Genomic DNA, 25952 nt, shown 5'->3' with positions numbered 1-25952 from the left:
GCAAATACAAATAGGAGATAGACGGAAACAATAAAGCTAGGAGCCGTATGCTTGCAGCGCCAACGCAATTTGCGGGGGAATATTCACGAAGCTTGTTCTGAAGAAGCGTATAAATGACTTGATATTCCGCAAGAACAAAGTCGCTGCTGCTTTTTTGGTGACACCATCCCCGAAGTCGATATACTGGAAAACAATTCTTTTCGGATGACAAATGAAACCGGCAGATGTCGTAAAAAATTTATTTCGTTTTCTAAAATGTACACAATCTCTTGAAACATTGTTGTCTATTGCTGTTCCAGTAACAGTTGGGTTCCGATCGGCAGCTCCCAATAGGTCGTTTGTTTCTATTCTCCGCTAAGTTTCGCTTCATTTTATACGCGCGCGCTTAATTATGGTTAGTACGATTAGTATCCAATAACTTATAATCGCATGCCTGTTGCTCATTTGCGTTAGCATCTAAATACTGGTCAATTTTGATCAATACAATTTATCCGAAAAATACGCGTCAAATGTATAGTTAATACCCAAAATTTTGATCCGAAACCAGATAATTTAACATATAGTACAGCTACACGAAACATATTTTTAATAGACTGTTATTAATTAGAGGGAAAGGGTAGGCCTACTCACTTCTTATTTGTTATATTACTCGGAGACAAACAGCACGCGATTTCATTTGATTGTTTAGAAAATGTCTTAATTCTTTTAGTCAAATCTATCTAGCTTAGAGGCGAAGAGAAGTTTATCTGTTTCTAACAGCTATCAACGTCACACGTTTTTTTTTTCATTTTCATCCTATACAGTTGGTAGTATTGTTATACAAATTGCTTAATGGCTTGCTTCGGTTTCAGTTTACAACGATTTAACAACTATTGCAGTGCACGTCGTCTGCTGGATTGTTATTTTTATTAAACGAGTAAAAATATCGCTCATCAATGGGACTTTTTCCCCGTCAAATAAAGTCTAATAGAGAGAGAGATAGGGTAAGAAACGATTGTATTTTTTAAACATATTCGCTCACATTCACAAGTTCATTGATTTGATCGTCACTTTTTTCTATAATACTTGCATCCTTACCGTATTCGCAGCGTGAACGGCGAGTGCTTCGTGAAAGCAAAAGCTTTGTAAATAAACACAACGGTTAATATTCGCACCTAATAATTGTAGCATACAGTTACTTATTAGTCAAGATTTTTTTTGTTTTTTACAAAAGCTAAGGTAATGTTATTTCGATTAAACAACAGACTTGTGATTTTAAATATAATTTTGATTCCTTGTTGGGGTATCAATATGCAAAGCTTTAACAGATTTCTATTTGGCATTTGCTAGCACATCCTATTTATGAATGATAATGTGCATTGTAAACCACTCGAAAAAATATATTTTGTAACGTGTAAACCATCGTCAATTTTAAAAGTAGGTTTGATAGTCACTCCGATTGAATTGAGTATGATTCCACTGGTTTTAAATAGGACATTGCTGGACGGAGATTTCTATTTATTAGTTTTGTTTTAATTTGGCCCGAAATAAGCGAAAGTGAAGGATCAATTGCATAAGTAAAGCTGCTAGAAGTTGTATACAACGATCACCGACAGGTGACGAGCTCCTGTTGAAAACACAATTTGTAAGTATTATTGCTGCCAAAGGTAAGTCCAAAATTGTATTGCATTGACTTAAAGATAATGGAATAGAACGAAAAAAGAAAGGTTTGACATAATTTTTTGCATTTTCATTGCAGCGCTTCTTGGTTGCCGGAGCAAAAAACGTCTTTGCCTTCGACCGTCGATTCGCATTAGATTAGATTTATTTTCCTTTGACTTTAGTAGCACTGGAGGTGGTCGGACGCATGAAACCTCCGGTACGAGACGTCGCACTTACAGTACTCCGAGGAGTACTGATTCGGGTCGTCGTAGCATTCGATCCGGACGAGCTGCCGCCACCCGAATTGGCGATACTGGTATTACTTGCCGTCTTGATTTGCAGCTTACTACGAATGGTATTTTGATTTTGGTTTTCTTTAAAGCTAGTGCTAGGTCCCAGGGCACTGGAAACGGTAGTTTTTAGTGGAGGTTTTCTGGCAGCTGCCATCGTTGCTGAGCTCGGTCCTATACTGGAACCACTGGAGCTGCTACGGCTTGCAGGTGTTCCCGACAGGGGTACCCTGGAGCTACCGGCACTCAGAGGCCTTTTGACGGGTGACGTGTGTGCGGAAAGTGACGTGGGAATGGCACTCGGACCACTGGTCGTCGTGAGTGGTGATGACTTTGGGCGTAATGGCACCTTTTTGACTGTTTTCGTTGACACCGCACTGCTCAGCGAAGAGCGCGATGATCGCAAACTGGTTCGTGAATTGCTCCGCTCTACATCCAGCTGATGTTTGGTGACGTTCGCACCAATCAACGGTGAGTCAGATTTTCTCATCGAATTCGTTCGACGTGGTAACAGATTCTTATTGACTAGAGATGGCGGAGTCCCCCTCAGGGATTTACTACGCTCCAAGGCAGACTGATTTTTGTTCATCAATAAACTGGGAAGATTCGGACTAGTCCTGACGGGAGTTTTCTTCGGACTACTATCCATTCCGCTGACGGATGGTTTTATAACCTTTTTGTTTTTGAAATCAGATCCATATTCGTTACAGGAAGACGTACTTTCTTTGCCGTGTGAGGGAGTATCGGAAACTAGACTTTGTGTTTCTTCGAATCCTTCGTCGTTCAGCTCATGACTAATTACCTTCACAGTGCTTGGAGCCTCCCGGACTATTTCCTTCGGTGGGCTCCAGCTTCTTTCTGGCGTAGGTGACTTAAGACTCCGGATAGCCTGCCGGACATCATCTTGACTTATTCTACTCAAATTGCGCCCAGTTCGTGTTGATCTAGCAGTTACTTCCGAACTCTTACTTCGATCTTCAACTCCGCTGGATATGTTTAGCTTATCCTGCCAGCGTTTCAAACGCAGTTCTTTCTGTTTCTCGGTAGATTCAATTTCTGCTACGGCGGCTACCACCGGATTTCGAACCGTTTCCAGCATCAACGGATTATCCGGCAGGGACTCCGGCGAGGTAGTTTCGTTGCCACTGCTTAGATCTACGGGTCGTTTGAAACGTCGCGTTCGACGTGTTGACGAAAAGCGATCGAACTGGCCATCACCCAGGGCCTCTGGCTCGGCAAGACCTTTCGATTCGGATTCGTTGGCCTGGTCCGATGAAGAGTGGATCTTCCGACAGGAGCTACTGTTAATGGGGGTTTGATGATCGCGGTTGAAACTCTTCCGAATGGATGGTGGTGTTTCGATGTTATCGGAATCAATTTCAATTTTGTTGTTCGTTTTTTCATCGTAGATGTGATGCGTTCGACGGGCTCTTCGTGGTGGAGGTGCTACCGATGGGATAACCTCTGGTAATTGATTATCGCTTGTGCTAGTGCAGGACGAATTGATCGACGAAATTGTGGACGGAGTGTTGTCATTCGGCCGGATGTAAATCGATTGCTTTTCAGCGTTGGGAATGGATTTTGACTTGGAATACTCGCTTCCAAGGGTCTGACGAATGTAAATGGATTGCTTGTTGTCTTCGCTTGTGCTTGTGGATGGTTTTGGTGAAGTTACTGTACTCTCTGGTTGTGAGGTGTTGTCCGAACCTCGACGAATGTAAATTTGTAACCGATCAGATGGTGGTCGATCGCCTAGCGATTGGATGACTGATTTGCGCTTGTCTTCCTCGAGTATGGACTGAAGGCTTGAGCTTGGTGGAACACTTTCACGTGACCTTTGCCTTCGATACCGGCGATTATCCGGGTCTTCTTGACTGTTCAAACTAGATTTACGCAGAGCCGATTTATCCTGAGTGGACGGGACAGCTCCTGGAATAGAATTGAAATCGTTATATCTTCCCTTTTCGGAAAGTTGTCTCTATCGGAATCTTACCTGCTATTGCTTCCATGGTTCCTAGAACGTCAGTCTTCTCTAGTGCACTAGATGGCCTCCAATCGGGATACACCCGTTCATAGCTGGTTGGTAACTGATCAAGAGGACGTTCGGGCGAAGTCACAGAAGGCTGCTTTTCCTCTGGCAGAGGATCAAGCTTGCTGCCTCGATCGCTCTCATTGTCAGTCTCATATGATCGACGGTTCACTGCCAGCAGTTTCCGTTTCTTCTTGTAGTCTTCGTTCTGCTTCTCGTCCGCTTCATTCGCCTGCAGCCACGATTCGATCTTTTGACGCCATTCCCTGGAAATTCTTTTTCCGTAAGCATTTGAGAACAAATGGGATTAGAACAAGTATAAATCTCATTTTGAAGTAGAGACCATTTCCCGAGAAAAGTGTTAGTTTTGAAGTTCGTAACCGGCCATATCCCCGTTTTTTTAGTTAATCACTTACTTCAAAAGAGACACAAAACAAGCACACAAAGAAATTTAAATCTGAATGTATACCTTGGTTTGTTTTCTTCCACTGGCAGAGGCTTCGATTCGACTAGTGGCGAAGGCGAATTCGGACGTTCCCGATCATTACCAAAGTCCACATTGAGCAGATCTGGACGCTTTTTACTGCCACTACCGGAACGTGCTCGACGTGCCCAGGAGCGATCGAGACTACCACCGTACGATACGGATTTCCTCTCCCGACTGCCATTTTCATGACCAGACGAACGAAGAAAGTCCATGAGATTGCCTTCATCCTCTTCCGACAGTACTCGACTTCGACGTCTGCGTAGACTCCCGTTTGGTGTGATATCCGGAGAGGCACAGTCTTCTCGCAGTAACACCGGTTCCCCGTTGCTGGCAAACGATCCTATTCGTCTTCGAGACATTGCCGGACTGTATCGCATGTCATACTGGGACGGATCCAACAGTAGACTATTCTCCGAGTCAGAGACTGGAGTTCCCGGTTGGTTCGCTGTAACAATAGAAATATATGATCATCTGTTGAAGTTTTGAGTTCAAAATAGCTACATTGTCGTCGTTTGAGAGCCAGTTGCTCTTCGCGCTGTTTCCGACGGAGTGATGCCTGTTCCTCTTGAATCCGTCGTTTCTCGTTGTCCTTCACAGCCTGTTGGAACTTTTCGCAGAAGTTATGGAATATCTTGAAGCATTCTTCCATTTTAAATGACGCAACATCCTCGCAGAAAAAGTCAGCCAGCAGTAGACGCATTGCTTCCAGTTCTTTTAGCGCACGCTGCATCATTTGAATATCCCTTTCGGCAGCCTGTAATACGTAAATTGGTTTTGATATCATACGTACAATGATTGAGAGCTAAAGACTTTCATACTGTGATAAACTCCCCCATTTGGTACTTGATCTCCTCTTCCGTCTTTGGCAGTTCAATCTGTCGCTTTATCTTCTTAATTCGGTTGTCTATGGCATTGATTTCATTACTTATCTGCTCCACAGTCGTTCTACAATCAAAACAAACGCTTGTAATTGTAATCTAATTATAAACCTATTTTCTATTCTGTACTTGGTAGCATTTTCCAGCGTCGACATCTGACCGGGAAACTCCAGCAGTTCGATGTTCTTCTTCTCCGCCTGGAGTGCTACGAAATGTATCAGGTTCATACCCGGCTTATTCGCCCGAATGTCCGTTAATTTCTGCAACGAGGACAGCTTAACACCGGCAGCATTGCCCGCGTATCCACCCGAGTTCAGGAAGTTCCCGGCGACCACAACCATGTATAGAACCTCTTGTAAGGCTTTATTGTTCATCAGATCTGGAATGGAATTGAATTTGTAGTTATTAAAGTTTTGCGATGTTTGCCACCCAATACTCACCTTCACCCGCGTAAAGCATTGCATTTATATTTGGTTCCAGATAAATTAAATTCGCTTTAAACTCCTCTTTTAGTAACATGCTTTCGATTCGTAACTTGTAGCTGAAACGACAAAATTTGTGAAGCACTAAACTAGTTTAAAATGGTAGATTGATTCCCATACTTAGGCACTTGTATCAGTTGCAACAAAAACTTTTCCGCGTTCCCTAGCCTATTATTGTCACCGTCGAATGATTTGAGCATCTCCAGTTCGTCAACTTCCGGCAGGATTTTTAACAATCCACGCAGTTTCTCCGCACCGATGTCCTCGTGTTCACCGTTGCGGATCAGCGTGATGATGTCTTCGTTGGAAGATCGGAATTGCTTGAGGAAGATATTGACGTTCAAACTACGCTTCCCATCCAGCAGAGTAATTTCATTCTCTTTCCGTGATTTTCGTTCCAAGGTGTCCGTTCCACCACTGCCAGTTTCTCGACCAAGCTTTGGCGAGCCTTGGGTTTGCTGTAGACAGAAAAGCCCCTCCATTTCGTCCCAGTTAAGATCGGCCATAGGACTATCTTGGTGAGAGTCAGCTACGATGGACCAGATATTTGGCTTTCCGAATACCTTCTGAGGAGGAATCTTGTTCCAGTTGATGGTCTTCATTTTGGATCTGGGGACTGGAGTTTCCTGCTGAGGCAGTGGCTTGATAATTTCAACCTGCGCCTCGGGAGTTTTTGGTCGGTTAAGTTCATGGGCTTTCACAGACAGTAGATTAGGTGAGGGAGGTGCAGGTGGTGGCATCGGGGGTCCTCCGCGTGCTGCTGGACCACCAGCCATTGGTGGGGGTGGAGGAGGTGGGGCACAGGGTGGAGGAGGTGGCGGAGGAGGAGGAGCTAAGTTGGGGGGTGGAGGAGGCGGAGGCGGCGCCGGTGCTGCCGCGAAGGACGATGGTGGTGAGTGTATTGAACTAATTGTGTTTGGTCCCGGGGTTTGGGGGCCCACCGATTGCCTTCGGGTTGGACTAGTGATATCGCTCCGACAGTGGGGGCAAGCAAATTTCTGAATGCTGGGCGCACGAAGCAGGCGTACGGAGGCTTCCTTGTTTTCGAGCAGGGTGGCACGGTGCACAAGCGTTTCGGCGGTGTCCCAGATTATGTCGCTGATCGGCTCCTTCGGATCGATTTGTAGCAGGTGCTGCAATATGCTGAGAAAGGGTATCTCCTGCGGAGTACCGGCGACCTGTGGATGGAATGGATTTTGATTAGTAAGAGAACCAGAAATTTGTGGATGAGATCAATTTCATTTATATTTATCAGAGGAAAGTACCTTTTCAATTACGTTTTTATAACTACTAGGAATCAGGACGTTCAAGCACAGACTAACAGACATAACACTCGAAAATAATGCTTCGCCCACTTTAACGGTCATTTTAAATATAGTTGTAGTTGGGGCTGTGGCCGCTTTTTAAATTATGGCGTCACTGATATATGAACAAGCATATGGGGGTAAACCACTATTGAAAAATTGTTCCCAAACCTGAGGAGTAACCCACCAGCAAATGAGTGTTTGGGACCGTGAATAAAAGGTGGAGCTAGTGTTCTGGGAAAATTACCGGATCGATATTTTTTAAGGGAATTCCCTCATAGTGTTATGTCTGTTAGTCTGTGGTTCAAGTCCAAGCGATTCGATATCAATATCAATAGGAATTAAATAATTTGCGTAATACACAATTTTAATCAATCGTACCGTATCGATGCATTGTGAGAAATCGCTTTTCAAGATATGCGCTAAACACATTTATCGATTCTTTCTTTCCTGTCCTGGGTGCTAATCCCGAGTGATGACGCATTCCCATGAAGTCGACGATTGAGCGAGGATCGACTTCTAAATCTCCCCGACCTAAACGATATCCAGAACTTGCAACCAGTTCCTTGTGGTATTTTTCCAGCCCAAAGACAAAACTAAATATTTGAACTTGTTTGAAGATTTTAAAATTAGATTGTTTCTCGGCTGTGACCGGAATATCAAAGGTTCACTCGGACAAACTAAGGGTAATCATAACAAGTTCAAATCAGGCAAACGATGCTGCTAACTGCAAGCTCTTTACGGACTATCGCGTCTACATATCCGCTCGGGAAGTCGAGATAGATGGTATTGTCACAGATGAGAGTTTGATGTGCACCGATAGAGTACGCGATTGGTTGATTTTGAGATCCCTTACTTCAATTTGTGCAAATACCGGATTGTAGGAGTATACATTCAGTGTTATTTGCAGGAGATGAACAGTAATCATACCCCCATCAAATTCTTATCGGGTAACCTCGCTGTATCCATCCTCTTTCGCTGTTTGCACCGCGGGTCATTGTCATCACCTTAATTGCAAACTCAGTAACCCATTGTAGAAAGTGCGGCTACAATCATGTGGATGATTCTTGCTGTAAAAATTCTGAAATGCATTTTACTGTGCTTACAAACTTCTTGATATTTCGACATGTTCGGCGTACAAGCTACGCAGGAAAAAAAACGCTCTAACCTTTCCGAGAAATCTTTCGCAAAATGCTAGAGAAACTTATACCACCTTCAACGAATCTCTTTAAACTCTTGACTCCATCCGAGGGCGACTATGATAATCCACAAAAGGAAACATATGTCAAATGGTCCTAAGTGAAAATGACAGTTTCTCTTTGTTTACGTTTTCTTTCGCGAATAACTCGTCTACGTAGTCGAAATCAGAGTTTTTTAATATATCCTGAAACAATATTGAAAAGTTTTATGCTAACGTCGTAATAATCGAAAGAGAAAGTAAACAAAGAGAGGCTCTCATTTGCACTTAGGACCATTTGACATGTTTGTCGAGATATGCTGGAGTGCCCAGAATTGATAGGAAGAGAAGTAATATTTCCTCTTCTAAACATCCTTGTAATGGCCAAAATTTCGAAAACGACTTCACTTGGAATTGAAAGTGCTGTAAAAAAACCGAAACAAATAACTCCTGGTTTTTTAGTCTGATGGACTGGATAATAAAAACTTTCAATACTACTGATTCTCTTGAAAATTAGTTGTTAGTTGTTTTCTGCCTGGAGTAAGAACATTTTTGATTACTTATCATTCGATGGCTAAATCATCGAAGGAAGTCATGAAATTGATTCTGGTTCTACAGTGGAATTGCAGAACTATCATCCCGAAAATCGATGCACTCAAAAATGTAATATTTGAGATGCATTTGTATTATACGAAACTTGGATAATATTCGACATTGAGTTAAACTTCCACGATTGATTTCTATATTAATCTATGAATCAAAAAATCCGCTACGAAGGAGTACTTTTGGGGATCAACAAGTGCTCTTTTCTCTACTCAATTAACCTTCCTTCGATGACAGGCATGAATATTTTTTCTTGTCAAGTAAAAATTATAGGCAAAACCTTTCGCTTAGCTGCTATCGACATTCTCCCTTAAAACGCGACTGCACTATGGAGAATAAGGCCTAGATATATGAGTCATACTGGAAAGGGTAAAAGGGTTGGTATGATTTTATTTTATTTCACGCTTGGTGAATACAGGCATGTATCTTGGTATCTGGTGGTGGTATCTTGACCTCCGATTTCGCATTCTCGTTAACGATTAATAACTCTGATCAGGAGCGGATCCAGAAAAAAATTTCGGAGGGGGTCCAAAATTTTGATTTTGAAATGTTCTTTATACAATACGTAATATACCCTCATTTAATTTTAATAAGTTTCTTGTGGTCGAATCTGGTCTGAAATGATTTTGGAATGAGTGAAACTGTTTTAAAATTTCTGAAGAAGTTAAAAAAAATTCGGGGAGGGACCCTCCCCCTGGATGCGCCTCTGGCTCTGATTTCAACATAAGCGACTATGATCCGAATGAACAAACGAACGAACACAAATACGTTGTAGATGTACGAAGCGAACAACGTTGCAAAGGTTTTACTGAACTCTCTAAATCTATCCTTCGTTTGCTTTTCTACCTGTGTAATTATGTATGCACGAAAGATAAACCATAATGAGAGAAAGAGCGGTAAATACACGCCCAAGACTCGAATCGGGATAGTGTCTTGCTGATGTGTGCATGTGAGAATTAGAGTGAGACACGGTTATAGGGTAAGGTGGGGCAAATCCGACCGTTGGGTAAACCCGACCCCCCTCTGTTACCAAAAATCAGAAGCACTACGCAAACTAATATCAATGTTGTCGTGTAGAGCATCGAAAATAATCATAATGGTGGTATGACAGCATTTTATTAGTCTACATTGAGATGCTCATACGACAAAATGTGTGTTTTTACAATTTTTGATTTGACTTTTGTGCATCATTGACTACAGGATATTGCTGATTGTTAAAGTGATTGCATAATAAATGTAAATGGATTTAAATTCTTTGATTTAAGTCTTACAAAGTGCATAGATGAATTTAGTTCAACCTTTTTCATATATTTGTTAATTGCATCGTAATGAAAAATGACGCTGTGGGGCAAATCCGACCTCTAAATATTGGGGTAAATCCGACCGCTTTTTTTGCTAAGAAAATTTTTATTTATCCAATTGAAAATCTACGCGCGAGAGATTCTTATAAGGATGAATCAATAGAATTAATCAAGACTGTCCGTCTTGACCCACCTGTACACATATTTTTTAAACGTTTGTACTTATTGTATGCATTAATCAACTTACCTGTTATTTTCCACGAAGAAGTCACTTAAGAGTTACTTTATCGAAATAAAGGAAAAAATCCGCGAAAGAATTGATTTTTTCATCGATAAACCTTAAAATCGGAAACTTGAAAATTACATCCACACGAAACTGCACTACTGATTATCAATATTTGCTTAAACTGTACACGTTTAGCAGTATTCAATGCCTACTAAGTGTTTCATAATTCAAGGTTACTCATAATGATAGGGGACATATACAATACAATTGAAGTTTTAATGTTATATCCCTAAACTAACCATGTGCCCGTATTACCCCACCTGTCCGTCTTACCCAATATAATCATGACAGTAATATTGCCTCACACGATTGGAGATAAGTTAGTGTCACCGCTATCCAAAAACCACGACAATCGGCCACCGATCACAACTCGTATCGGCCGGTTGTGATACCGTCGTGTATACGGAAGTTGCTCAAGAAAAAAAAGGAAGGATGCCATAGCCGCATTGACGAATATAGTTAGCATTGTATGTTCCAAAGAAGACGTTAAAACGATTACCCCTTTGATGAATACACCATGGTCTTGTTTAAGTCGGACAATGACCTTTTATCCTGTTACCAGCACGCCAAAACGAAAACGTGAGGATGCGAGCTGCTCTAATAGTCAACCTAGAGAAAAACCATCCAATTCCAGTTTAAATTCGCGTGCTGTGGATAATACCTCTTGGAACTGCCTTGAAGTGGTTTGAGCGACAATTGAGCGTGGTGACCGTAATTTATTTTGTGCGCATCAAATATTACACTTGATCGTGTTTGTGAAATCGAATAAGTTGAATCTCGATTTTTAATATCCTCGAAGTTTCTAACGCAGTTGATGAAATTGTCGCACAAGGCGATTTTAACTTAGCTAGATAGTACTAAGCAGTGCCGTCTTTAAGCATTGACACTCAGGGCCAAAGTCAGAGACCTCGGGATTTGGGGGTCCGAACTTAGGTTGATAATAAAATCATTCTAAAGGTTATATTCCAAGAAATAGTCACACTAAATTAAATCCTAATCGTGTGGATAGCAAAAGATTGTACATTAGAGTTAATTTTAGTTATTTCCAGTATCCAATCTTACTACTTTAGACTGCTTCCGCAGTACCTGCTTCATGATGGCCTAAAATGTCTCAATTGGCCGTAATTCCAGTACGTTAGTCGGATTAAGATCTTTCGGCACGAAATTGATCTCCCTATCCTTGTACCCTTTCAGAATGTCTTTCGAGTTATGGCACGAGTCTAAATCCAGCTAGAAAAAGTGGAGGTAGACACTTTTGGAGGCATTTTTCCAAGTACATCTGCTAATTGATTTTCCGGTTGCCACGAATAGGGTGCTCCATTTTCCACTCGAGCAAATTGCCTTCCAAATCATGTTTTTTTGTCAAACTTAGACATCTTCTGTTTTCTAACTTCCTCGTATGTCGAGCAGTGAAGCAAAGCAACATGGGAAGCTACATATGCTTTCATATAAATCCATGGCGAGACAATGCGATTTCGTCTGAGTGTAGAAATCCCGCGCACGTGATTTTTTCACTGTATTCTGCCATTTATTGGGAGTTGACGCCTTTTGAACTTTGTACGCATGTAGTAGAGTGATAAGAAAAAAATGACCCGCTATCGGCCCACCCCAGTCGATTTCTAATTTGCTCCTTATTTGAACTAATTCGGACATGAGTAGGTGCCGCTCGAAGTTTGCATGAGATTGTTGTATAATTTGCATGGAGACAACCCACTAGTTCGTATTTTGAACTCTAAGTGCAATTGAAATCAAGAACTATAGATTTTGTGAAATAAACATGATGAATCTAGATAGAAAGTAGGTATCTCCTACAAAGCTATGTATTTTACAGTAACTCTTCTGAATACGTCCTTATTGCCCTTATTGTATGTCTTTTTATTTTGAAAAGTTAGTGATGACGCCCTCTATTCGATGAAATGTGGAACTAAAATTTTATAGCAAAAAGATGATTCATAATATGTACTATAATTAATCTAAACATACATTTTACTAAACTGACCCAGACATCACTTCGTTAAAAGTTGCATAACTTCTCATATCAAAGTTGGATTAACTTGCAGTCTTCGATAAAACTGTAGATAATGAAATCATCTTTCCATTTTTTTTTATTTCTAGCGAAAATGTGATGCATACAGTACTACCTAGCGGCTAAAATTAAATCTCCACGAAAATTGTCGAAAAATCGTTGGTTCGGTAGCTAGACTTTTCAAATTCGGAGCACAGACTCTTGGTGGAAATAGGAATCGGCTCAAAGGTTTCTATTAAGATTTTTTGAGTAGTCCTTCACATTTTTTTGCATCTCGCAGTTTTTCCGCCACGTCTCTCACTGAATTATTGGGATTCCACTTGAAAGCGTCCATTACGTGCTTGTTATATTTCACCGTATAGAGAGACCAATTTTTGGTTATATCTGGATTTTAGGTATGTGCGAGACGTCTTTCGACTCCATTTTCGCAACTGCCACACAATTGCTAGTGAAACTTAAAGCTAACCTTATCCAAAATTTCAGTAGAAAATATCTAATGGAAAAAAGTTACAGCAATGTAATTCAATTCCGTACACTCTTTATACAATACTGTGATTCGCTACATTTTAACGAACATTTTTATATAATATTGCCCATATGTTATATGTAGAACTGTTGAGTGAACATGTGAAATAGCAAACCGCAAAACTTACTAAATTTCGAAAAAATTTATCCAATCCCGGTGCGTGTTATATGAAAATTAAACCGACTTTAAAAATAAAGAATTTATCATTCAGCACAAGTGTAGAAACTGCAAGGGTTTTATTACAGGAAGAATAATTTAAATGGGTCGGCCAGTGGCTGAAATATGATTGTTTTAATAAAAGTATCACGCCAGTACTGACTTTAATTTACAAGTTATACAATTTCGCGATGGGGATCCATCCAGCAGCTTTGGGTGAAAGCTGCCGACGCCGTGTTCAATCAACACACAGTGACTATATGCACAACTTGTTGAGGCAGACACAAGAGTCGATGAAATAAAACACCCCGGAATGGCAATTAGTGAGGGCAAAAACTAACTCATTCAATGAGTTTCATCGTCGCACAATGCTTAGGGTGGAAGTTTTCCGTGACTTAACTTTTTGTCGGCTCCGACAGCATAGGTCATTAAATTGACTTTACGCTTGTCCGGACATGCCGCAGACTCAGGTGATTCGCATTTAATGCCAAAAGATCCTGACTCCAGCGCTGCAGAAGACAAAAAGCTAAGTAACCGGGAAACTCTAAGCTTGTTCATTGTCCCTACTCCACGCTTTTCTAAACTTTCTTACTTCAAATCCTTGCTCTCCCTTGAGTACTATGGCTCTTAATATTTGAAAAATACTTCACCTTCCAGTCCCTTGCTAATTATATGTCGTTACAATTTAAAAAATTAACTCTATTTTGTAATTAGCGTTTTTACAAAAGACATATCTGTCTAAAGGTGAATGCTCACGCGCACGCCGCAATTTGTTAGTCTACCTTAAATTAATTACCCAGAGATTTGATCTATCGCTCTCGTTTTGCATATCACAAAGCAGAGGAGATTTTGATTCCCTTTAGCTCTCATCGCTCTGACCTAGGTTTAATAGGACAGGGAGAGTCAGTCGAATAAAACCATTGAAACGTAATACATCGCATTTGTCTATCGCGGAAAATAAACGTATGGAGTACTTTTTATATTAGTCACAGTACCGAAGCGAGTGTTCACTAACCACGATATCACCACCGATATAGTTCACTTTTTTTCTACCACGATCCGGTGAACCAGCACCCATCTCGAACAGTGAAGAAAGATTTAAAATCGGCGAGCAAACAGCTCAGATATGGCACGTTAAAGTCAGCGTTCTCACTTTTTTACTAATTTTAATATAATTTGTGATAGACAATTCTATAATCCCATCTTTTTAGTGCGACTTGTTCACAAAAGAAATATGTTTCCAATGGAGAAGAAAATCGAACAGGTAATAGTTGGAATATATGCGGTCAACCCTTGGCATTCCGAATATTATGGTTTTGCAATAGCTAGGGTTTTATGTTGTTATAGCTAGGGTAAATTTGTAATAAAACACTTTGGGGCCGTACACTAATTACGTAAGGCTTTTTTAGAGCTTTTCAACCTCCCCCTCCCCCCAGATAAGAGTTCGTAAGATTTTGGTGAACTACCCCTCCCCTTACATAAGATCTTATCATGATTATCGTAATTAAAAAATCGAATTGCTAATTCATCAAATAATAAGATAGCGAAAACGATATGTATAGAATTATTACAAGAAAACTCAAAACTTAACTGTAATCATCTGCAGAATTTCAATTGCATGCCAATCTCGCCCAGTAGAAAGAATAACTCTAGAGAAAATTTTCAATAGGACGTAAGTAACATTGAGAACCTCTCTTTGTTTACTTTCTCTTTCGTTTATTACGACGTCATTACAACACTTTGCACTAATTTTACAGTACATATCGAAAGCCGACGAACCACTGCGACCAGTGTTTAGATCTATGTGCTATACTACACTTCCTTTGAATCTATTTTCTTGTGATGTAGAATTGAAAAGAGTTTATAACCTCTTCTGGCATGAATTTATTCTGAGTTCCAGCTGTGACGCTTTCATGAAATAAAATACAGTTCACACTCTGGAAATATTCGACATTCAAGATCTTAAACAATCGCATGTTAAAACATTTTCCAGATACCTTGCGGGTTTGAATCGAACGTTTGAAAAGGACAAAGTCGGTCTAACAACACGAAGGGTATCAACACTTCTTAACTTGTAAGGCATATTGTGACTCCAGTTCCCGAACAGAACAATGTACAACCAAGAGCCAAAAAATTACTCATATTGTTTGATATACAAGGATTATATGGCACAAATGAAAATTTTCTTATTAAAAAGAATATTTTTCTTATGGATTTAATTTTTTAAACGTGTTTTATGATATTACGTAAGAAAGGACAAACCCTTACTCCCCCTCAGATAAGAATTAGTAAGATATTTTGAAACTCTCCCTCCCCCCATATGCCCTTACGTAATTAGAGTATGGCCCCTTTCTTCTATTTTTTTTTTTGAGTTATCGATCTTCACAGTAATTTTAGTCAATTGTCATTTATTACAAATTGTATGCTAATCATTCGATTTCACTATTTTCGTCCTACTATATAGTGGCTGGGCTTAGAACAAAAGGTGGACTAAAGTCAAGATGAATAAACACAATTCAAATTCTAAGCAAAACAGTGTTACCAAATGACTGGAATGAAGTAAGTTTGAACTCAACTGTGTTTACTAAATTTGGCAGTTACTGAGTAAGTTATCATGAAATAGCTCCAGATACGTATACTGATTTATTTTATTAGGTTGTAATATTTACTGAATGTTAAACAATCTGAATACTTTCACTACAGAAACCACTCTTTCCACTCGGCTTCTTTTTTGATCGCTAGTGAAAACCTCGTAGATCACATTTCATTGGCATTCGAAAGTTGTGTTTGACCTCTTGTAATTTTTCCAGTTAAAAATGGATTATTCAAAATGTGTATTAGTAGTAACCATGCGACTTCAATGGCAGTTTTTCTAAATTTTGACTGCTTATCGCAAGTTTTCTCAAAACATAGTTTAAGCTATTTAAAAGGATAAAATTAAAAGCTTTCGCATGAGTATGCACGAAGCCGTTATTTTTTTCCAGATAACCTAAAATCTTGCAAATACTTCTTTGGGGGCTCAACAAATGCTAGAAAAATACTTAGCGATAATATCGCGTAATTATCGAATGTGGACCTCCAGGCTCGTGTTACTGTACATTGTGTGAATTCAGTAGCATCGATAGTGCAAAAATTATTTCATTCCATTTAGTGCAATGGATATTTTAACGTGCAAATGCAAGCACCTGATTCCTATATTGCTATATTGAAAGGTTATGTGTATTTCTCACAGAGAAAGGGATCACAGTACAGCACACGATTTGGACCTTGCTTCATAATAGAAAACATACCATCTTCCATACTGAAAAAAATGGTACAATACTTAGAAAGAGCAGAATCCCTGATGAACCTCAAAAAGTCTGGAGTGACTGACTGAACAAAACAATCCATTGCGTGATCATGATGATCTGAACTGGAAAGGTAATGCCTTTGTACTGATTAGGTAGCGTACCACCATATATTCGAGGTCCGACTAATCAAATTGTGATCACCCAAATCCAAGTTGAAAGTCTTTGATTGCACAATTTTAAAAGAAACAAGCTCCTGCATTGGAAGTACTATTTTGGTAATGAAACAAGTCTCCGGTGTTCGGGTTCCCCGACAATCTAAGATGTGTGGAACTCACGCCAAGGTATTCCTAAAATATATTCCCCTCACGGCTATCACTCCAATGCATGTGTCGCAATCATAACAGTGAAAATATCGATCAACACGTCTGCTTACATCGCAAAACTGTCATATAAGATTCTGTATGCATTTCCACATTCCATCTCTCGGCGTTTGAACAACATTGCTATCCAATCGACAGACCGGCACCAACTGCAGAAAACCCTTATTTAATATTCACAAAGCATCACACGTTGCTGCTGTACATGACAACATTTAATGGCTAATTTTCGTTGAATAAAAAAAATCAAACAAACTTTTCATTGACCTCATCCGGTGATTCCGATCCTGCCGCATTCGGCTTCAGATCAAAGGCCGCCCTTCGGTATTCGCTTAGTTTACGCGTCTCACATCCCTTTCTTACCGCTAGCAACATTCGATCGCACTTACCTGTCGCAATATCGCGTAGAAGACATCAAGATGCGAATTTAAATTTATTCCGTCGGGCCCTTGCAGGCTTTGTGACTCGTCGCATTCTCGCTGCTCGTCAAACACGTCGATTTGCACTCCGATGTCCGGTACGTTACTGGCGATACGCCTACAAAAAAAAACCATCAAATACAATTTAGTCATGGGGAAACAAATACAGAAATCGGCGGATCAACACCATAATGAAAATTTGATGATGCCAGTAGCGTGACTTTAAATGAGCTCCAATTCTGTTGGATTCGGTTTCGAATGTGCTTTTTTTTCGGGGTGGATATGGCAGTGGCGGTGGCTGTTTTACTAATACCAAAAATTTACCACAAATCACGCAATCTTCGCTCTCAACTGATGGAAAACCGTACGCCGAGGCTGGAGAGCTTTTCCCGACACAGCTCACTCAGTTCTTGTACTATATTCATAGTTATCGTTTTTTAATAGCTCTTTTTGTATTGCAAAGCTTCAATTTTGCCCCCTATGTGCATATATGATTCCTGCTTTTGGGCGATGGTTCTTACCAAAGAATCAGAACCATTTTAGGATGAAATCAAATGGAAATTATAAAAGCAACACAATGCTTTATACCAAACACATAACCAACCGTCCCTGTATATGCAATTGGAAGAACTCTGGTCCGTAGCAAACACAATTTATTATTGATATAGACACTCAGCTTCGGGAAACTTTTGCTAGATCTAATCGCTTCTTTCTACCTTGAACGTAACACCAGCACCGACTACGGAATTGCTTGCAGTGGAGGATTATAGTGTTTAACGAGCATCCTCCAGCACTAATCCTTTAAGATCCTAGCACTAGCACTTCTAATCCTGCCCTTCGGAACGAACTTGCCCGTACGATATGTTTTACTTGAAAAAGCGAAAGTGTGACTTTTGCCATCCTATAGCCAACAGGAAGACCATGCGCTCTCTCCTACATACACACTACGCTGGATATGCTAGTTATGTAGGCTCTCGAACTGACAAAAAGGAGCTCGTTCACTTTTTTTTAGTTGCTTATACATACTGCTGGACTCATGTGCTCGCTCCTTCGTTGATTGAGCAAACTACTACTACTACTACTAGCGTTTGCCAATTGGAAATACTCAGAATGGATTAATAATTGACAAAGCTTGTGGCGATGTGTTGCTATCCCAGAGGTACAGGCAGCAGGGAATATTTTGAACCTTATAGCGTTTTCGTTTTTTCTTGGTGCTACATCGGTGTAGTGCAAAGAAAGAGTTAGACGGATTACACCCAAGTTTGAATGAGTGTAGCACCGACTACACCGGTGTAGTGCACTGTCAAAAACGAAAATGCCATTAGTTTTCCTTCAACAACATATCCGGAGAATTTGATACGGGATTTAGTACAGTGGAAAAGGGTAACAGTGGAACTATGAAAACAATTTTCATAGTTCCACTGTTACCCTCTTTCCCCTACTACTTAAGGAGGTCTTCTACTTTCGAGCCCAAATTCTGAGTGTATTTTTTCCAACAGTTTGCGAAGAAACTACATATAATATTAGGATGCGGTTTTATTTTATTCCGTTCGTACACTTTATTACTTGCCTTTTTTAATTCAAGTGAGGTTTTTCCATTATTCAACTTTAAATGTGTTTTTTTAAAGGTTTTAGCAAGATCTAGAGTATTTTAAATATTGGTGAATACGACCCTAATAAAGAAAACCGCCTGGTTATGTTATATGTAGTTTTTTCGTAATCCAATCGATTCAAATTTACGCATAAAATCTTAAAAACGAGGATGATATGTTGGGACCTTAATGAAAATCGGCGGGTTTAATCATTCTATTTCGAAAGGCTTACCATTCTATTATCAGCGTACAGGACAGTACCCAAGCAACCAGAAGTTCGGATAATACTTAAAAAGCACACTTTAAAGTTCACGTAAAGTTCTTAGCGAACTTTCAAGCTGCTTAAGCTTAAATGGAACTTGAAAGCTGCTTAAGCCGCTATTAGAACATAAAACGTGCTGAAAAATTAGCTTGTGCAGCTCCCTGATACGAACTTTTGGTTGCTTGGGTAGGGTTCCTGCCATACGGCTGAAACTAACTCTGATTTTGTTTTTATATACGAGTCAGACTAAATGCGATCCAATGTTTAGAACATCCATACTATAATGACAATTTCGAGTGAAACTACTCTTAATGTATTGTAGGGGAGAGATGGTAATAGTGGATCAGCAGGAACTATGAAACATTCGCAATAAAATCATAATGCATGATCAGAATCATCTCATTCCCTCATATTTCATGATTTCTGATTCTTTACACGTGTTGCTATATTTTGGAAGAGATCTGATAACTCTATCTCTTTTCATGGATATTTGTTTGTTTTGTGATAGCCAGAGTAAATTAAATATATTGTGTAACATTTTAAAGTTACATGAAAACAACCAACATATGATTCAGCTATATAGTTTAATCAACAGACCCTATGGTTGAAATATATTTTGGTTGCTTTCATGTAACTTTCAAATGGTTTACAATATCGCCTTGATGTCAAAGAGAAAGTTGCACGAAAGTTTACGGGCCTTTTGAAAAACCTATTATTATTGATGGAGAAACGCGACTAACTTATGAAAAGGTCGTAATAAAACAAAATAATTGTGTTGTTAAAACAAAAGTTAAAATATCTCGAGAACTACTACATTTTAGAAATTTTTTGTTAAGAGCATTTCGTTTTAAAATGGTGTTTAGAATCATATTCAAAAAGAAAATTGTATTTTTGACTGCAAATAGTAAGAATTATAAAAAATGTCAAAAGTTGTTGTTAGGAAAACTTTTTTATTGAAAGCTTCTCCATGATCCAACTACACTGAAAAGGTTGTTTTTACGTCTTTAAAACGATAAACATTAATTTTTTGACATTTTTTGATGGGGTAACGCGAATAACTTTGAAAAAGAGCATAATTACACGAATTGATTGTTTTTGAAGTAGCAAAATTTCAAATATCTCGAGAACTATCGCATTTTGGAAGATTTTTGTTAAATGCATTTTGATTTTAAATGGTGCTTAGAATTATATTCTGTAATAAAATTCCAATTTTGTATGTCAATTAGTATGAAATTTAAAAACATGTACGAAGTTATTGTTAGAAAAACTTTTTTACCGATTTTTTCTCCATCATGCAATCACAATCAAAATGTTTCTTTTCTCTTTAGGTTTTTGGTAACAAAATATAAAAAAATTTAAAAAATGGGTTTTTTCGCAATTTAAATTTTTATCATAAATTTTCGTTTTTTTGAAAAATGACACAACATTTTTTTCAGTCTATATTTTTTTCGGACAGAAGTATTCATTCCCTGTAACTTGTTCTCAGATAGTTTTGCTGTATAAAATACAGTAATCGAACAAAAAAATTTTGAAATTCATACACGTAGAAACGTTTACGCCCTTTTGAAAAACTACTCTTGTATCAAAATATTCCAATTGCCAGAGAATATCATGGAGATTCATACAGCGAACACACCTGCAAAGTTTCGTTCGAATCGACGATGGTCATATTTTGCGGTCGGCCGGTTTCTCATGGAATCCCTCAAATCCTTCATCTTATTTCGGTATACGGGGTGGATGAAGGAAATGCGGGCGTGAGGGTGATCCAAGGGGAGGGAAGTGATGAAGGAAGGAGGTGTAAGGGCAAGGCGGGGGGGAGGGGCGGCGACGGAATATTCAACTGCATATTTTGCCTTCCATTTGAGACTTGGTTTGAGAAAATCGGTTCAGTCATCACCGAAGAACCGATATGACTTTAATTGTAGAATATGCCCGGAATTCCGGAATCGTCGATAGTGAACAATATATTCAAAGAATGTTTGATTTGCAATCAGTTATCTAGATCTGCGATTAGAAGTAATTTGGTGCCTCTGAGGTATTACGATTGTACCGATTTATATGGGAAATTCCAGTGTATCCTTACTAACACCCCTGTAACTCCGGAAGCAAGAGTCAGAACCGAACGAAATTCAGCAGCAGTCAATGGTATTAATGTATCTTTCATTTGAAATCAAGTTTGTAAAAATCGGTAGAGAATTCGTTGGGGAATGGGTGTGATATTAGCTTAGGAACTTGGCGGGTTCCCCGGGGGCGTCATGAACCGTCATAGGTGGCCAATGTGGTCAAAGCTGCTTTGATTGATCATTAGTGATCCAGACCCGCAAACTAAAGTAATGTTACATCAATTTTAATATGTCTTACATCATTTGAACATCATGGTGGTACCAGTTTATATGGGAATTTGCTGTGTGACCGCACTCTTCAACCCGTAACTCCGGAACCGGAAGTCGGATCAACTAAAAATTCAATAGCAGCTTATGGGAGCGTTATACCTTTCAGATGAAGATAAGTTTGCGAAAATCGGCGCAGCCATCTCTGAGAAAATTGTGTGAGTTTAAATGACACACACACACATACACACACATACACACATACACACACAGACATTTGCCGATCTCGACGAACTGAATCGAATGGTGTATGACACTTGGCCCTCCGGGCCTCGGTTAAAAAGTCAATTTTTACAGTGATTGCATAGCCTTTCTTTATATGAGAAAGGCAAAAATGAGGATAAAATTGATCAACCCGATTCGTGAGATCAAACTGATTTTCAGCAATCGATTCTCGGATTTTTTTTTACATAAGAAATATTACTTCTGCGTTCTGCCGCGTTCTGCCTCTTTTCGAGGAGTACAGCCAGGTTTAACTTCAAACTTGAGTTAGGGTCAAACGGGATAACACATCGCATGTGGTTATTCTAACCATCTTCAATCTAGTTCCTTGACTTTTTACGTAAGAATTATTACTTTTCATCAGCCGGATTTAGCCTCTTTCTGATATGGAGCAAGGCTTAACTTTACAGTTGAGTTATTAGAATAATTTGCGTAGAACAGGTACACACATTTCGTGCGGTCATTCTAACTATCTTTCATCGAATCCTCGTATTATTATACATAACAAATCTTGGGAAGAATCGGGGTGAAATGGGTACACACATTTCGTGAGATCATTCTAACTATCTTAAATTATTTTCCCGGACTTTTTACGTTAGAATTACTACTTTTGAGCAGTCGCATTCAGCCTCTTTCTGTAAGGTGGTGCCAGGTTTAAATTCACACCTGAGTTATGGAAGGAATTGGGGTAAAACTGGCACACATTTCGTGCGGTCATTATAACTATCTTCAATCGATTATATAGACTATTTCACATAAAAAAAATTTCTTTTAATCAGTCACTTTCAGTTCTTTTTCTGAAATGTTGAGTAAGGTATAACTTCACACTTGCATACTAGGAAGAATTGGAGTAAAACACAGGCTTTGTACTGTTATTTTGCGTATGTTCAATCGATAACCTGGACTATTTTACAAAATCAAAACTCTTGTGCAACTTCACACATTTATTATGGGAAGAATTGGGTTTAAACGGGTATATACGTTTCGTGTGGTCATTAGAGTGCCTAGAAAAATAAAGAATGTTTGAAAACTCACTCGGCCCACCACTGAGTCAATTCCTAGTCCCATCAGGAGTACTTACTCCAAATTTGAAGCAAATCGGACAAGTCTAGCTACCGGACCAACGTGCCTGAAGTTTGTATGGGATTTTTCGACATTTTACATGGAGAAAACCCACTAGCTCGCATTTTCACCGCTAGGGGGCACTGTATGCATCGTATTATCACTGTAAGTGAAAATAAGAAAGATAATTTAATTGTCTACAACTTTGTCGAAGACTGCTAGTCAATCCGGCTTTGTTGAAAGAAGTTATTAAACTTTTAGCGAAGTGATGTCTGAGTCAGTTTTGAATGGGGCCTAGCAGTACATGGTAGTGTATCAGTACTAGGTTCTAACAAACTATACATTTTTGTGGAAAAATGGTTAGATTTAGCTGAATAGTATGTTCGGAAGAATTGCAGTACACCGGCGCCAACACTAACTTTTCAACGGAGAGAGATAAAATATCGAGATGTTTGGAAGAATTACTGCAATAAGCTTGTTCTACAACTTTGTAGAAGACACCTAATTTCTATCTCTCTCCGTTGAAAAGTTAGTGTTGGCGCCATCTATGAGGTCACAGGTGGAACTAAAATTTTCTAACCAAAACATAACTCGTATTATGTACTGCAATTCTTCCGAACATACTATTGAGCTAAATCTAACCATTTTTCCACAAAATTTTTAGTTTGTTAGAACCTAGTACTGATACACTACCATGCACTGCTAGGCCCCATGCAAAACTGACTCAGACATCACTTCGTTAAAAGTTTAATAACTTTTCTTGTTCGAGTCGGATCACTTTGCAGTCTTGAACAAAGTTGTAGATAATAGAATTATCTTCTTGAGTTTCACTTTTGGTGATAATCTGATGTATACAGTGCCACCTAGCGGGGAAAATGTGCGAAAGTGGGTTTTCTCCATGCAAATTGTCGAAAAATCCCATACAAACTTCAAGCACGTTGGTCCGGTAGCTAGACTTGTTCGATTTGCTTCAAATTTGCAAATTTGGAGCAGACACTCCTGGTGGGACTAGGAATCGACTCAGGGGTGGGCCGATGGGGGTCATTTTTTTCTGTCACTCTAGTGGTCATTCTAACTATCTTCAATCGATTCCCTGGATGTTTTGCATAAGAATGACTGCTTTTGATCAGCCGCAGGTAACCTCTTTCTGAAATGTAGAGCCATGTTTAACTTAATACTTGAGTTATGGGAGGAATTAGGGTAAATCGGGTACACACGTTCCGTGCGGCACCTTTTTTGGTAAACTTTATACATCCCATTCATAAACAGTCGCGTTTTGGGTACATTTTTTCCCACTGTTTGTCGGAGCAGTAAACTTCGGTTAACTATTGCGAGAGGCGGAAATGCTCATCATGCTCCCGCTTAAAAGTAGAGGAGTCAAAACAGGATAACGAACGAGTAAAGCTCTTCTCTGATTAATTACCGCAACAAGGAGAACAAAATAGGATTGATAAAGTTTTCTCTGGGAGATCACTGCGGTGATGTGCGAAATCGCTTGCTTCCAATGAATCGCTTCTGAATTGTCTGGCCAAAGATCTGGAAAAGTTTGTTTACAATGTGAGGTACGCTGCATCTTCCAACATAATTGACGAGCTCTCGACAAGGTACCGCACACTATTGCTGTTATGAAATTGTAGCGACTAGGACCCAAGGAGGAAGGGGTACTAGATAGCTATAATCTTACCTTTCTGAACGATCAGCTTTTGTTAGAATTGGTACCATACGCTCAAGCGTCTTTTAAATACCAACCGGGGACCCTCAAGAAAGTCACCTAGGGACACTTATCTTTATCTCATTCATCAACGATCTCTGCACCCGCATCAAGTCTGGATACACTACGCTGATGATCTGAAAATTTTTCGTTCAATTGCTTTCGAACTCGACCCAGCTGTGCTCCAAGAGGATATATTCAACGTTGAGGAGTGGTGGTCGCTGAATGGCATGCAGATCAACGTCAATAAATGTAAGGTGATAAGTTTTGGGCGCTCGACAGTTTTAAGGCGTTGTGAATATACCCTTCAAGCCTGTGTCATCGAGAGGGTGAATTCTATCCGTGATTTAGGGGTGTTATTCGACAGAAAATTACGTTTTGCTGATCACATCACAGTAACAACGTCGAAGGCTTTTGCAACATTGGGCTTTCTTAAACGGAACACAGTAATAATGCGCACTGCCCAAGTAGCATTTCTAGCTTTATAGCACACTGCAAGTGCATTCTATGTTTTAAGAAGGGCTTCAAGAGTGCCATAAAACCTCAATTGTTACTAGGGTGGTGCGGAACATCTTGAATAGGCACCATACAACGTCGTTCGAAGCAACCGGTTGGAGCGCGACCAAAGTAGCTTTGTACGTTTTGCTCTAAGTAGACTACCTTGGAATGACCCTATCTGTCTTCCGCTTTATATAATAATAGATGCATGCTGCTAAATCCTGCAAAGAATATTCATTTTTGATGTGTTGTTTCATTATTTCAAGGATAAATTTATTATTTCCTCCTCCTTGTGGTATAAGAAATCGTCCGCGTCTGTGGATTTCTAGACATCGCACAGTTTATGACCAGAATAATCCGGTAGACCGATGTTGTAATAAATTCAAGGAAACATTGTAACATTATCTTTATTGTATGATCTACATACTTCTAAATCTCGTGAAAAGATAGCAATATTTTTTTAAATTCTTTAAAAATAGAATTATAAAGGGGTGACCGGGGCTGATTGGCCGAAGCGACAGGTTGGCCGAGTGTCCTTTATGAAAAGGCTATAATGCGCAGTAGCGACATCTATAGTGATTTTGGTGGGGTATCTCCCATGTTCCGACGTAATATCAGGTCTTTTGGTGGTGTCGTTTGTACAGGAGCACGTTTGTTGTTTTTCTGATGCTGATGAGTAAATTTCTGTTTCTGTAAAGTAATATGTGTAACGCGAAATAAATTACATCCAATTTCCAAAAACTTGGTATCGCTGGAAAGGGTATTCAAAACCCAACAAAATGGTATAACGGTTACCAGTGTAACCTTATATTTGTTTGTGTAAATCGTGATTGTTTTCGAAAATATGCATTGAGGTAGGTTGGCCGAGTTTTGTGCGGGGCTGGTTGGCCGAGTTGTAAATTCAGCGTAGAGCAATGTGCACTTTGATATTTGTGAAATGCCA

The 25952-nt window shown here is 39.5% G+C and overlaps 1 protein-coding gene across 8 annotated transcripts in view; it reads right to left on the bottom strand.

Annotated features, from left to right (window-relative positions):
• Positions 1–225: 225 nt before the first annotated feature.
• Positions 226–25952, bottom strand: part of LOC131685859 (inverted formin-2) — a 231775-nt gene continuing 206048 nt past the window's right edge. For 7 of the 8 annotated variants that reach the window (XM_058969866.1, XM_058969863.1, XM_058969865.1 and 4 more), the window contains 9 exons: positions 17243–17390; positions 5928–6985; positions 5766–5866; positions 5455–5704; positions 5266–5392; positions 4949–5201; positions 4430–4892; positions 3925–4235; positions 226–3860 (listed from right to left, as the gene is read on the bottom strand). In XM_058969866.1, the coding sequence (XP_058825849.1) occupies positions 1804–3860; positions 3925–4235; positions 4430–4892; positions 4949–5201; positions 5266–5392; positions 5455–5704; positions 5766–5866; positions 5928–6985; positions 17243–17390 (4768 nt within the window). In that variant the 3' untranslated portion in view covers positions 226–1803. The remainder of the gene's footprint in view (positions 3861–3924; positions 4236–4429; positions 4893–4948; positions 5202–5265; positions 5393–5454; positions 5705–5765; positions 5867–5927; positions 6986–17242; positions 17391–25952) is intronic. The other variant, XM_058969869.1, reaches the window with a different exon arrangement.

The sequence above is a fragment of the Topomyia yanbarensis genome, chromosome 2 (assembly GCF_030247195.1).
Source record: "Topomyia yanbarensis strain Yona2022 chromosome 2, ASM3024719v1, whole genome shotgun sequence".
Lineage (NCBI taxonomy): Eukaryota > Metazoa > Arthropoda > Insecta > Diptera > Culicidae > Topomyia > Topomyia yanbarensis.
The sequence above is the reverse complement of the archived record's forward strand: the minus strand, read 5'-3'. Positions and strand labels throughout refer to the sequence as shown.